Here is a 14940-nt window from a genome sequence, read left to right as displayed (position 1 = left end):
CCTCTAACCCAGCACTGCGTGTTCAAAAGCCTCTAACCCAGCACTGCATTTTTAAAAGCCTCTAACCCAGCACTGCATTTTCAAAAGCTTAAGGGCCTTTTCATCGAATTCTGTTATCCTCTAGAGTTTTCTAATTTAAAACCATTTCTGGGGCTGACAGCAAATAAGGGTAGGAGGCCCCGAATTGAAGCAGCAGTTCACCCCGTGGCTACGGTGTGATATCCTGTCCAGGACAGGGGTGGGGAGGCCACAGCGGCCCACATCAGCGGCCCATGGGAATCTCCAGCGGAAGGGGCAAGGTTGGTCAAAGGAGCATGGCCCTGCCTCTTTCCCACAGAGGGAGGGACATGAGCAATCAGGGAAACTGGAGCTGGGGCCGGGGAGTCAGGAGCCCGAGCAGCTCCTTTGTCTTCAGTGACAGCTTCCTAAACATGCCTATGGCCTCAGGCTCCCACTGAGCAGTGGGGGCATGGCTGTGTCTTCCCACCAGCTGCAGGGGCTACGAGGAATTCTGTTGGCCTTTCTTGGACATGTCCAAATGGGCTTTCGAGCCCTAGCTGGGGAAACCTGGAAGGAAATGGCAGCAAGGAGTAAGCCAGGATGCAGCCTCTGTCACTGGTGCAGGTGGCCGTCACATCGGGTCAGCAGGGTACCGTGATAGGTCAGTCACTGAATCTGACATGCTGTAGCACAACTGGATGGAGCGATGTTCTGAGAGCTCCAAAGTGTGTGTTGTCAGAAGGCCGAGGTTGAATGCCTTCCAGGGGATGAATCACTTCAGGACACAAAATGATTTTGACGACTGTCCCCAGGAGTTGTTCTTCTCCAAGACAGGAAATCTCAGGTGTAAACTTGAATAAGGTGGTCCTAACCTGTGAGCTGCACACTCCTTGGGCTACGGAGCCATTAGGAGGAATCCTCTCCTCTCCCCACTTCCAAGTCACCTGTTGTGACTCAGCTTCTCTCTGCCTTGGGGCACCAGCCTGCAAACCTGACGGTGCCTTCCTCAAAGAGCTGTTGGGAGGATTCCAGAGAATACACATGCAGGGCTCTGCGCACTCCCACACATGGTCAAACCCTAGAAATCATGCCCACTGCGTGCACCGTGTTCAGATGGAAAGCTGCGCTAGACACGTGTGCATCTGTGGTTGTAAACGAAGAGAGATGCCTCTGTGATTAAGAAAGTTCAAATGTGTTTAAAAGCCTGACTAGCCAGGCGTGGTGTCTCACGCCTCTGATCCCAGCACTTTGGGAGGCTGAGGCGGGTGGATCACAAGGTCAGGAGATCGAGACTATCCTGGCTAACACAGTGAAACCCTATCTCTACCAAAAATACAAAAAATTAGCCGGGCATGGTGGTGGGCACCTGTAGTCCCAGCTACTCGGGAGGCTGAGGCAGGAGAATGGCGTGAACCCGGAGGCGGAGGTTGAAGTGAGCCGAGATTGCACCACTGTACTCCAGCCTGGGCGAAAGAGCGAGACTCTGTCTCAAAAAAAAAAAAAAGCCTCACTGAAGTCTATGTTATTTGTTTTGATCATAACGGACTGACTCTGTCAGTGTGAGTATGGGGATGAAAGACTTGGTTCACAATTTTCTTATCTTAAAAAAAGATCTCCATGCTTAAAAGACAAAACAAAACATTTTGATCCACAGCTTTAATGCTCAGGATCATTAATGGCCTTGTAGAAATGGAAAAATAAAAGTCAGCCAGGCTCTGGCTTGCACCTATAAATCCCAGAACTTTGGGAGGCCAAGACGAGAGGATTGCTTGAGCTCAGGAACTGACACCAGCCTGGGCAATATGGCAAGATACTTGTCTCTACAAAAAATAAATAATTAGCTGGGTGTGGTGCCGCAGGCCTGTAATCCCAGTGACTTGGGAGGCTGAGGTGGGAAGATCGCTTGAGTACAGGAGGTTGAGGCTGCAGTGAGCTATGATCATGCCACTGCACTCCAGCCTGGGTGGCAGAATGAGACCCTGTCTCTTACAGAAAAAAAAAAAAAAAAAATTTTTAAATAAAAGCCACAACATATAAATATGGTCATTTCACCATGCAAGCACATCAAAACATTGAGAAAGAGGACAGGAATCTCTTAACACCCAGATGGCAATTTAATGTCCTTGATCACCTGCCTGGGGCAGCTCACAGTGCCCCTTCACCTGAATTGATGGCTTTTGATGTAATAACTAGAGCAGTGTTCAGGGATTCAAGGATGTAACAGGACATCAGCTCCAATAACCTGGTCATGTTTGCCCATTTTGTTCACTCCAGAACCTTCAGCACTTAGAACGGGATCTGGCACAGAATAATGCACAGTAAACATTTGTGGAATGAATGATACGTATGACTCAGAAATTAAAACAGAGGTTTCCAGTCTTTTTGGAGATCTTCAACTCGACGAATTTGACTAGAGTGATTTCTAAGAGAAATAAACGTAACAGCACAGAGAGTACACCTGCCACAGGCCATGCCCTGCCATAGGCGCAGGGAGCAGGAATGACATCAACCCCGCTCACGCAGGCGGCGGCTAGCCACCAATGACACAGCACCCTATGTGCAATAAACATCCGCAGGCGGTAATCCACTACAAATTCTTCTCATCGCACTTCACTTCATTTCCTCCTTTTTGAAGGTATTTTTTAAAGCACAAAAATGAACGTTTATGATGCCGAGCAACATGATGAAACCCCTCCGTGAATTCACAGCTTTGTGTTCTTAGCACACCTCCAAGCCACCCAGGGTCAACAAGGTCAACAACACAAGTGTCCACACCAAGGCCTGGCGGGTCCGAGCCCCTCCTGTCTACCCGGCACACCCCGAAACAGGTGTTTGAGCTCGTGCTCAGCACTCTGTGGGCCGCGGGAGCCAGGGCAGAGCAGGCATCCCTGGCAGCAGACAAGGACCCCAGACGAGCACACGCTCCTGAGGGAGGAGAGGTCAGCTCTCACACCTGAACCGGACCCTGAGTCTAAGCCGCACTGGACCAGAGCGGAGGGTGACTGTGGCTCTCTGCACCCAGGAGGGGCCTCCAGCACCTATGGAAGGAGTCAAGGGCAAATCTGGAGTCCTGCTGGCAAAGGTGGCTCAAGTTAGGAGACAGGTAGGAACCCACAGTGACACGCAGCATGCTTCCTGGTGTCAGTTTATTCTCTGTGGGTCAAGTAACATATGATAGGAAGAACACAAAAGAATGTGTGCTGTTTGTGATGCCTCTTCCCCAGGAGTCAGTTTAGATGGCCAAGCTCTATCCTTAACACAATGTCTCCATCTAGTGTCGCACATTCTACATGGACAAGAGGCCTTATTTTCCAAATCACGTTCAATCGTGTTTTAAATCTATTGCTCAATTTTCACAATTAGGAAGGTGAAAACTATAAAGATGGATCCAAAAACATGAATTATTCTACTTTCTCATCATTGTTAAAATCAAAATTTTACAACTAAGCTTAGAGGCAGAAACCACCAACATTAATTCAAATATTGCATACAATTTTATATTGTTAACATACTGATTTTCAGGGCTGGGAGAGGTGGCTCACACCTGTAATCCCAGCACTTTGGGAGGCTGAGGTGGGCAGATCACCTGAGGTCAGGAGTTCAAGACCAGCCAGGCCAACATGGTAAAACTCTGTCTCTACTAAAAATACAAAAAATTAGCCAGGCATGATGGTGCACACCTGTAATCCCAGCTACTTGGGAGACTAAGGCATGAGAATCACTTGAACCCGGGAGGCGGAGGTTGCAGTGAGCCCAGATCGCACCACTGCACTACAGCCTGGGCGACAGAGCAAGACTCTGAATCAAAAAAAAAAATATATATATATATAGGCGGGGCACAGTGGCTCACATCTTGTAATCTGTAATCCCAGAACTCGAGGCTGGTAGATCACCTGAGGTCAAGAGTTCAAGACCAGCCAGGCCAACATGGTGAAACCCCATCTCTACTAAAAATATAAGAATTAGCTGAGCACGGTGGTGCATGCCTGTAATCCCAGCTACTCGGGAGGCTGAGTCAGGAGAATCGCTTGAACCTGGGAGGTTGCAGTGAGCCAAGATTACACCATTGCACTCCAGCCTGGGTGACACAGTGAGACTCCATCTCAAAAAATATATAGCTAGATACAGATATAGATAGATAGATCAGATAGATGGATGGATAGATAGATAGACAGACAGACAGACAGATTTCACAGAGTTCCAGATTAACAAAGTGACATAAAAATGTCTCCAATAATTAAATGTATTTGCCTTTGTCTATCTTGATAATACCCCTGAGACACTCCCCTGGTGCCATCTGCACCTGTCCTTGCTACTGGAGGGTACCGGGCCTGCCAACATCCAGGCCTTGGCACAAGTAGCCCAGGGCTGACAAGAAGCACCTCCATTGCCTTTGAGCAGTTTCACAACAAAACTCTTGCTCATTCTACAGCCACACCACACCCGATTCCCTGAGGGCACACAGCTTCCCACTGGGGCCATCCGCGGAGCTGGTGAGCTGCGCTGCACTCAGATGTGACATGGCAGAGGAAGGGAATGAACAACGCGGTCTGTGATATCCATTTGAATACATCTAGTCATATAATTTAGAATGAAAATTTCAGAAAATTACTAACAACACAATTGTCTTTTCATCAAGTCAAAACCAACTACAATTCTGCAATGTACCTCTTGGGGGACACACAGAAGTATGCGTTTCAGAGGCCAGGGAGCGAGAAGCAGGAGCTTCAGAAATGTCGTTGCTTTAGGCCACCAGGCAGGGGGACAGGACGCGGGAGGAGGACACGGGTGGTTGGAAGTGGGTGCGTTAGCGACCACGTTGGGTAGGTTTGCAGGTGTTTACCAACACCCATTTCAAGGAATTTGTTTTAATGAAAATGGAATGAAAGAGCTCTGGGCATGGACCAAAGCTGAGTGAGGGCTGTGAAGCAAGCACATGGGCGTCAGTTATACACACTGGGCCACAGACTGAAGGGAGGGGGTAACATCAAATTGTTCATCTGTGTAGTCAAAGGAGCTGGTTCTCCTTGCTCTACCTCCTTTCTTCGTAAGCTTCACATGGCTGATGCCCGGTTACTCTTCCTTCACCCAACCACCATGTCTCACAGCAAGACTTTAGCTGAGAAGACTGACTCTGGGTTTGCAAAGGAAGTCCTGCCAACATCATCCCATCTCCCTTCTTGCCCCGACCTCCCAGGCTCGCCTTGTCACCTGGAGGATATGTCTTACTCCTAAGTCGCTTGGATTATACTTGAACATCAGCAAAGTTGCACTGTATCTATTAGTTATTAATAATATATTTCTAAGGCCGCCGTGGTGGCTCGCACCTGTAATCCTAACACTTTGGGAGGCCGAGGTGGGCAGATCACCTGAGGTCGGGAGTTCGAGACCAGCCTGACCAACATGGAGAAACCCTGTCTCTACTGAAAATACAAAATTAGCCAGGCATGGTGGCATGCGTCTGTAGTCCCAGCTATTCGGGAGGCTGAGGCAGGGGAATTGCTTGAACCTGGGAGGCGAAGGTTGCGGTGAGCTGAGATTGCCCCATTGCACTCCAGCCTGGGCAACAAGAGCAAAACTCCATCTCAAAATAATAATGATAATAATAATAATAATGATAGATTTCTACTAAAGTAGAAAATAGTTGTATGCCTCTTTCCACAGATGAGGAAAACAGTTATCAGTTTACAAAATGATTTGTAGTTTTAAAAAGTCATTGATGCATTTTCTTCTAAAACCTAAATATAGTTTAATAGTATCCATATCTTTCATCTACTGTTAACCTTTACATTGAGGCATTCATAAGTAATTTCTGTAAATTAAAATAACTATAAGCCGGAAAATATTAATATAATAGGCCTGGAGCAGGGGGAAACGCTTTTCTAAGACAAAGTTACTAAAGTGTTTCGTTTAATTACTGAAACCGAAAGGATTTTTAAGCTGGGACCACGCTGACACAGAATGACTGACATGCGTTTATAGGTACATACCCCACCAAGCATGCTGCACCCAAGTGCTAAAAAGTTTATCCACTTGATTTTGTTTTCACAAGGATCCAGTTGTAAGAGCGCTTTGAATTTTTCCTTCGGCAGGCACAAGTTCTTCCACTTCTGCTCAAGATCTGTTAATTCCACATACTGCTTGTGGTGACACTGTTTAGAAAACATAGTAAGACAATTTACGTACGTTTTAAAACCTGGGAAACACTAGAATGCTGTGAAAATTCAACATATACTGAGTCACCCGCCCCATGCAGGGGACAGATGAACTCCAAATGCATGACAGTGGGTTCTGTCAGCCCTGGCGAGGGGAGGCAGGGAAGGCAGTAAGCGGCAACCTTTTATTTCTTAAATGAAAAAAGGATGGTGAAGCGAATACAGCATCATGTTATGACTTAATGAAACAGGCATACTGATATTGAGTATATGATACGCCACTCTCTGCCTGAAATGCTTCACAATAAAAAATAAACCTCAGTAAAAAACATTTTAAAAATCCAGCCCCTAAACACATTAACAGTTAGATAGGAGAAATCTTAAAACTGAAAATCAATGTATTCCTTCTACTATTTATTTATTTACTTATTTATTTACTTATTTATTTATTTATTTATTTATTTATTTATTTATTTATTTTTGAGATAGTCTCATTCTGTTGCCCAGGCTGGGGTGCAGTGGCACGATCTCATCTCACTGCAACCTTCACCTCCTAGGGTTAAATAATTCTCCTGCCTCAGCCTCCCAAGTAGCTGGGATTACAGGTGCACAGAACCACACCCTGTTAAGTTTTGTATTTTTATTGGAGACAAAGTTTCACCTTGTTGGCCAGGCTGGTCTTGAACTCCTGACTTCAAGTGATCTGCCTGCCTCAGCCTCTCAAAGTACTGGGATTAAAGGCATGAGCCACCATGCCCGGCCTTCCTTCTACTATTTTAAACAATCTATCAAAACTGATAACTTCTGCAATCTGCTAGCAGTATCTTGGATGAAAAGGCTTTGAGCAATTTCAGCATGTCTTTTCCCAAGCTACACCATTCAAGAGTTCTTCATTTCCCTTAAGGTAGCCATGGAAAAGTCCTAGTTTCAGAATTCATTGTATCCTGCGCAGAAGTACAGCACTTCACAATGTAGAATGGGATAAGTCAGTCTGAAAATCAAGGTTATGCCATTGGTGTCTCTTTTAGCAAAAGAACCAAGTCATGAGGAATGTCTAGCCTTGCTCCATTACCCACTTTCTAGTAACTCATGTCTCTAAAAACAGGATGGTGTGTGGGGCGAAGAAGTGCAAGGCCGGAAGGGGGCCCAGGCTCTCCACAGAACTGGACACCAGAGGCTGCTGCCCACCTTGGGCGCCAAAGTCCAGCCCCGCCTTCAGACAGAGAAGGCAGAGGCTTACTCAGGCCCGCACACAGCTTTCACAAATGCACACCTGGAGAACAGACTGGAAACCCCCCGGGTTCTGGAATTTTGTATTTTTTTGCCCAGCAGAATCTAGTGTCATGCAAATTTTGTATTTTAAATAAATTACATTTCACTTTTCTAAAATCTACCCCTGGATAGTTACTTGGGGCGGCTGAAGCTAGAAAAAGACCTCCCAAACACAACATATTTCTTCCTTGAATCAACCTTGACGACGTGTGGCAGGGCAAGCAGGACTTCAGGGACCGTGGGAGGTTGGAAATACATTGCCGGGGTGGGCCTCGCTCTGTCATCAATGCACAGCGAATGGTAAGGAAAGCACAGGCCAGTTGCCTGAGGCCACAGAACCCCCCATACCTGCTTGTGCAAAATTTTCAGGAGTCCTTGAGTCAGGCCTGTGTCTGTTTTCTGGGTTGCCGTGGGCATTTCCATTCTGTCCTTTACAGGAAGTGGATCTCCTCTTGACAAAGCTGAAAAATATCTAATAAATAACAGACATCTCTGAAAGCTCATCAATACACAAAAAGCAGCTATGCGATGCAATTTCTTCAATAACCCCCCAAAACAATGGTGATTAGGAAGGACAGCTCTGAAGACCAACATCCCGGGCTTATGTCCTGGTTCCTCCACTTAGTTCTCTGACTTAACCTTCTCTGCATGCCTTAGTTTCTCTGTTGGCAAAGGGGATAATGAGAGTCCCTGTTGGAGGGTCAGAGCACTGAGTGAGAAGGGCTTGGCGCAGTGGCTGGCACTCGCGAAAGCTCCTTCAACGTGTGTTATTCTTCCCCTCCTCCCTGCCACTTCACAATCAGCTGGAGCTCCATGTATTATTTTTTTTCTTCTTCCTAAAGTTTTTGAGACAGGGTCTCACTCTGTCACCCAGGCTGGAGTGCAGTGACATAATCATGGCTCACCGTAGCCTCGACCTCTCAAGCTCAAGGGATCCTCCCGCCTCAGCCTCCTAAGTACCTGGGACTACAGGCACACACCACCACACCTGGCTAATCTTTTTAATTATTTCTTGTAGAGATGTGGTCTTGCTCCATTGCCCATGCTGGTCTGGAACTCCTGGCCTCAAGTGATCCTCCCAGCTTGGCCTCCCAAAGTGCTGGGATTATAGCTGTCAGCCACTGTGCCAGGCCATCTTCCCACTTTTGACAGGTGGGTTTGGTCTTGCTGCTTTTTGAGGTGATTGACTTTAAGTATCTGCATATTCAACCCTGAGGCAGCCCAGGAACACGCAGGTCACCTGCTTCCACACTGGGAATGGCAGGTGCTGGCCTGGCTCCCACCACCCCCCCTACTTTTCCTGCCTGGTATTTTTCCCCTTAATTGTTCCTTTCTGGGACACTGATATTGCTGCTTACATTGGGGGCAAGAGTGGGAAACTGTTGGGGCAATAAGTCAAGAGGGAACCCACATCCAGCCTCTGGCTTGTGGTGGGAGGGGTGCCAGGCAAGACCTTCTGAGAAACTCATGCCCCTTGGTATCTTTGCCAGAGGCGGCGATGCTGAAGCCACATCATTTGGGGCCCTAATGACCTTAGCATGATGAAAAGAGATAGCATATCCAGGAAAAACGAACATTAAAGCATCCGCCAGGGCCACAGATAACAATTTTAAAGCCATGAGTAGTTAGAAACGTTGCTACAGATAAATACGGATAAGTAGATGTCTGATAGACTAAAATAAACTTCATATCTCATCCTTTCTCTTTACACCCCTCAAATTTGACTTTGTTGTCTTGCTGTGTAAGACAACTTCAGCTCCATTTTGTGGCTTTGTTAATGATTTGAAGAAAAGTTAAAATGAAGGCAGCAATGAGTTAGACAAATGTGAACCTTAAGACCTAAAGGGTGCAGGTGAAGAATGGGTGCCTCATTTTGCCACATTCCTACTAATCAAGGTTTTTACCTATTTCATGGGGGTAATTGCTCATAACTCAGGCAAGGAATCCTGAGCTAGATACGGCCTCTGGAAGCAGAGTTCTCAGTGGGGGATAATATTCCTCCTCCTTCCCCCCAGCCAAAAGGCATTTGGCAATTTCTGGAGACTCTTTTTGTTGTTGTTGCTTTTGTGTTTTTTTTTTTTTTTTTTTTTTTTTTTTGAGGCAGAGTCTCTCTCTGTGGCCCAGGCTGGAGTGCAGTAGCGCCATCTCAGCTCACTGCAACCTCCACCTTTCTGGTTCAAGCAATTCTCCAGCCTCAGCCTCCTAAGTAGCTGGGATTACACATGTGCACCACCAAGCCCAGCTAATTTTTTATATTGTAGTAGAGACGGGGTTTCACCATGTTTCACCCAGGGTGGTCTCAAACTCCTGGGCTCGGTCAACCCGCCTCGGCCTCCCAAAGTGCTAGGATTACAGGTATGAGCCACCGTGCCCGGCCTGGAGACATTTTTGATTGTCACAGCAGCGGGGGGATGGTACTCCAGGCATCCGGTGGGTGCAGGCCAGGAGGCTGCTAAGTCCCATCACGCACAGGACACCCCTTCCTCCTGTGCCTTCCCTAACTGTCAGTAGGAGGCTGAGAGAGCCTGCTTTTGAGGTGAGACCAACTAATGTTAGCCTCTGCCAGTTCCCTTGAAGCTCACACCGGCCAAAGCAGCCTCTGTTACTTGACTGATTCTTACGTTCATTGTCCTGTGTGAGGCACAACTGCACGATGGTATCATAAGGAACAGCCGACTCCCTCACAGTGGAGTCCACAGGCTTGGGGGAGGCTGGCTCAGCTTTGATATCTGCCCACCTGAGAATCTCCTTTGAAAAGAACCCTAACCTGGGGAAAGAGGAACGGCTACTTGCTGCATCTTTTTTGTTTGTTTTTTCTTTTTTAGACAGGCTCTTGCTCTGTCACCCAGGTTGGAGTAGAGTGTTGTGGACATGGCTCACCGAAGCCTCCAGCTCCTGGGCTCAAGCCATCTTCCTGCCTCAGTGTCCTGAATAGCTGGGACTACAGGCATGCACCACCACGGCCGGCTAATTTTATTTTTAGTACAGACAAGATCTTGTCACGTTGTGCAGGCTGGTCTCGAGCTTCTGAGCTCAAGTAATCTGCCCGTCTCGTCCTCCCAAAATGCAGGGATTTATAGGTGTGAGCCACCGTGCTCAGCCTGCTTGCTTGTTCTATAGCAGTCATGTCCATGGGTGTCCTGGTTTCCTGTTTTGGTTTTGATGGGTTTTCTTCTTCCTGTTTCTGCCCCCTTCTTCCTGTGCTGCTTCCTCTTCCTGGAATCCTCTCCTCCCCACCCAAGCCCCAATCTCTCTGCCTATAAAATCTCTCAAGGACCAAGCCACGTTTTGCTTAACTTTCATGACCCTTCATTTTTGCACTTACCAAGTCCCGCCTTACTCGAGTTACTTTTGAATAGCTCTCCCTAACAGATTATGTCCTGTGACAGCTGAAACACATTTGAGGCTACAATTACATATATACTGCTGAATGAATAATGTCTGAGTTTTCTTCTAAACTCAAAAATTGTTCTTGGTCAGGTGCCGTGGCTCAAGCCTGTAATCCCACCACTATGGGAGGCCAGGAGTTCGAGACCAGCCTGGCCAACATGGTGAAACCCCATCTCTACTAAAAATACAAAACTTAGCTGAGTGTGGTGGCACCCACCTGTAATCCCAGCTACTTGGGAGGCTAAGGCAGGAGAATTGCTCGAACCAGGAGGCAGAGGTTGCAGTGAGCCGAGATGGCAGCAGTGCACTCCAGCCTGGGCCACAGAACAAGACTGTATCTCAAAAATAAATAAATAAATAAATAAATAAATAAATAAATAAATAAATAAATGGCTCTTGAGAGAAATTAGTAGCGTGGTACATTCGGAAAGTTCCTGATTAAGTCTTTTATTTATTTATTTATTTATTTATTTATTTATTTATTTTTATGATGGAGTCTTGCTCTATCACCCAGGCTGGAGTGCAGTGGCACGATCTTGGCTCACTGCAACTTCTGCTTCCCAGGTTCAAACAATTCTCCTGCTTCAGCCTCCCATGTAGCTGGGATTACAGGTGCATGCCACCACACCAAGCTAATTTTTGTATTTTTGGTAGAGACGGGGTTTCAACATGTTGATCAGGCTGGTCTTGAACTCCTGACCTCAGGTGATTCATCAGCCTCAGCCTCAGCCTCCCAAACTACTGGGATTACAGGTGTGAGCCACTGTGCCCAGCCTGATTAAACCTTTTAAAGTGAAGTTTAGGCTGGGTGTGGTGGCTCACACCTGTAATCCCAGCACTTTGGGAGGCCCAAGTGGGTAGATCACCTGAGGTCAGGAGTTCAAGACCAGCCTGGCCAACATGGTGAAACCCCATCTCTACTAAAAATACAAAACTTAGCTGGGTATGGTGGCGGGTGCCTGTAATCCCAGTTACTTGGGAGGCTGAGGCAGGAGAATCACTTGAACCGGGGAGGCAGAGGTTGCTGTGAGCCGAGATCTCACCATTGCACTCCAGCCTGGGCAACAAGAGTGAAATTCCATCTCAAAAATAAATAAACAAAGTGAAGCATAAAATAACTGTCTCTAAGGTATTACTAAATATAATTTAATGTTCCAAGAAAATGTTGCTAAATCTTGGAACTTTTTGTAGGGCACAAACTCTTATAAATCCTTGTATTTAAGCTTGAATAATGATTAAAACCAGAGGCTATATTTCTTTGGCAAGAACTTTGAAAGAGTCTTTCAGAAACCATTGGTAAAAGCGTTTCTCAGAGGGCAAGCACTGGATGGACAAGTAGCTCAGTTGGTGGGTAAAATAACAGCCCCAAAGATATCCAGGTCCAAGTCGCAGGAACCTGGTAATGTTACTTTACATGATAACAGGGATTTTGTAGACTGATTAAGGTTCTCGGGTGGGAAAATCGCCCTGGACTATCTGGATGGCCACTGAATGCAATCACCAGGGTCCTTGGAAGAGAGAGGCAGAGGGAGATTCGAAGATGCTGGCCTTGAAAATGGAGGAAGGGGACATGAGCCAAGGAGTCTAAGGAATGCAGCTCTAGAAGCCGGAAAAGGCAAGGAAAGGAGCTGGGTTTTCCTGAGAGCCACTGGAAAGAGCAAAGTGGCTTGCCAACACCTTGATTTTAGCCTAGTGGAACTGATTTTGGACTTCTGGCCTCCAGAACTGCAAGAATGTATGTCTGTGTTTTCAGCTGCCAAGTTTTGTGGTGATTTGTTACAGCAGCCGAAGGAAAGTAATTCACCTTGGTTGTAGAATTTAGAGAAAGCCAGCAAAATTTGGCTTTTTTTTTTCTTTTAAAATGATTTTTCTTATACAAAAATACAGATGGGGTCTTGCTATGTTACCCAGGCTGGTCTCAAACTCTAGGGCTCAAGTGATCCTCCCAGCTTGGCCTCCCAAAGTGCTGGGATTACAGGCATGAGCCACCAAGCCCAGTCAAAATTTGACATGTTGATGACTAAAATATTTAAATTAAATTTACACCTATGCTGACTCTTGTCATCATAAAAGTGAGTTTTTGTTTTACATCTGTTTATTGAAAAGGGGCAAAGAGTTCTCCTGTAAAACCAAGAGGATTTCTTTTAATGCCTCTAAGATCTGTTGACTTGTAACTTTGAGATTATGAATGTCTGTTCCTGGAAAGTGTCGGAATGTTTGTGGCAAAAAAAAAAACTGTGAAGGTTCATTTGCTGGACAGTTTACCGGGAGCACTCTAGGGATGATGACCTCAGTATGACTACGGTCGTCCCGGTTCTAATAAATTTAACTAGCTCTCGGTATACATAGCTTTGAGAGGATTCTCTGCAGATGAGGAACTTAGCTAAAATATTCCTCTTTGTAAAATCATTTCACAAGTAAAGTGACCGCAACCATGTAAATTTTTTTTTAACGTAATGTAGACACTTTTCTGCCCAATGCAATTGCTTTAAATTTTAGTCTATCTTCATCATAAACACTTTTAAACAACTGAGTTGCCATTACTTTGTAGGTAAGTGAGTATTTTGCAATAATTTCGGGTCTCATGGTCGATAAATCGAAATGGTTCCTAGAAAGACACTCAAGTATAGATGTCACCAATGCTAAGGGGAAAGTTTTGCCTGATACTCTTAAGGACGCTGAGCGCCGCGTCGGGCCCCTGGTCCAGGAGGAAGGCCCTCTGGGCTCGTCTGGCTTGGGCACGTAGACCGGACCGCTACCCAGGCCCAGGGTGCTTACCCCGCGGACCACTGCAGCACGTCGGCCGGCTGGGTGCGGATGGCAGCCTTGGTGAACTGCTTCAGGATGTCCGGCAGCTCCGGGGGAATGTGGATCTGCTGAGCGCAGAACATGGTGTCGGGAAGCGGCATCGCTCTCCGCAGAAGGGACCAGGCTGGGGAATCGCGGCGCGCTGCGAGGAAGAAGGGCGGCTGTCGGCTAGGACGCGGTGGAGCCGCTAGCAGCGCAGGGCTAGCGGCCAGGATCGCCTCCCATCCCTTTCCCAAGGTTGGGGCCGGCTTCGCGGGGCTCTTACCTGCTCCTCCGCGGGCTTCGGGAGAAACGAGGACCAACTGCCCCTCCAATAACACCCCAGACCCTGCAGTTCGCGAGCGCCAGCGGCTACTACGCACGCTCTCGGTATCCAGGCAACCGAGACGCGACCAGGCCCCGCCCCTGGCACCGCGCACGCGCACGCGGCCCTGAGCGGGGCGGGGCTGCCCCGGGGCGGGACGAGGAGGTGCTGGCGCAGTCCGGCTCGCAGCCGCCGCTGCTCCCCAGTGGTTCAGAGCCGCGCGAGCTGAGCATTTCACCTACAAAAGGGTCTTCGGATCGGTTTCCCACCGCCGAAAGTGAGCGGCGAACTCACGAAGGACTCCCTCTTCCTCTTGCTCTGGCTGCGTGAGGCTGAGGCGAGGGGACTCGGGCCTACTAGGAGGGAAGCGGGTTAACTGAAGGGGCTGATCGCCTGGGCGGCACGGGCCCCACTGCGGGACCCGCCTGCGCCTGGGGCCCCTTCTCCAAACGTCTCAGGCCTCGAACTTCGCACATGCCCTTGCCTAAGCCGTGCCTTAGTGAACCTGAGTTCTTCATTTAAAAAGCCACTTAGACAGTGGGCAGTTTCCAGCTAAAACCATATTGTATTTGTTTTCTTAAGATAGGGTGGTGGAGCCAATGTGACTGGCTCTAGGAGGAAATAAATCCCATCTGTCAAAAGAGACTTGAGTCGAAGGATAGGAGAAACCTCGAATTTGGTGGGTGCTGACCAAGGCACCATGCAAGGTGTTAACTTTGCTTTAGGGGGTGACCTGGCTGGCTGCTGCAGTTGCCCTTAACAAGCCACCGTATGGATGAGACCCCAGATCCATCTCCTCCTGCGCTCCTCAAAACAGGAAGATGGAGAACTACAGCGAGCTACTTCCAGGAGGGGCCAATGGCAAGCCCTCCCTTCAAGGAAACTGGGAAAGTTGCCCGATTTTGATCGTTTCCGTCCAAACACCCACCAGACAATATACACATACACATTTCTAAATTAACAGCATTGGCAAAAACTGAAAATACTTGTATTTAAAGTTGATGACAGTAT

At 47.5% G+C, this 14940-nt stretch overlaps 1 protein-coding gene across 1 annotated transcript in view; it reads right to left on the bottom strand.

Moving 5' to 3' along the window:
- The window catches only part of ROPN1L (rhophilin associated tail protein 1 like), a 24690-nt gene extending 10052 nt beyond the window's left edge, over positions 1 to 14638 (bottom strand). Inside the window, exons 1-4 of the mRNA XM_023218284.3 lie at positions 13891 to 14638; positions 13596 to 13767; positions 7776 to 7899; positions 5991 to 6152 (exon numbers count right to left, since the gene is read on the bottom strand). Of these exons, the coding sequence (XP_023074052.1) occupies positions 5991 to 6152; positions 7776 to 7899; positions 13596 to 13726 (417 nt within the window). The 5' untranslated portion in view covers positions 13727 to 13767; positions 13891 to 14638. The remainder of the gene's footprint in view (positions 1 to 5990; positions 6153 to 7775; positions 7900 to 13595; positions 13768 to 13890) is intronic.
- Between the last annotated feature and the right edge of the window lie 302 nt (positions 14639 to 14940).

Source organism: Piliocolobus tephrosceles, chromosome 4 (assembly GCF_002776525.5).
Source record: "Piliocolobus tephrosceles isolate RC106 chromosome 4, ASM277652v3, whole genome shotgun sequence".
NCBI classification, from domain to species: domain Eukaryota; kingdom Metazoa; phylum Chordata; class Mammalia; order Primates; family Cercopithecidae; genus Piliocolobus; species Piliocolobus tephrosceles.
Note: the sequence above shows the minus strand (reverse complement) of the source record. Positions and strands in the feature narration are given on the sequence as shown.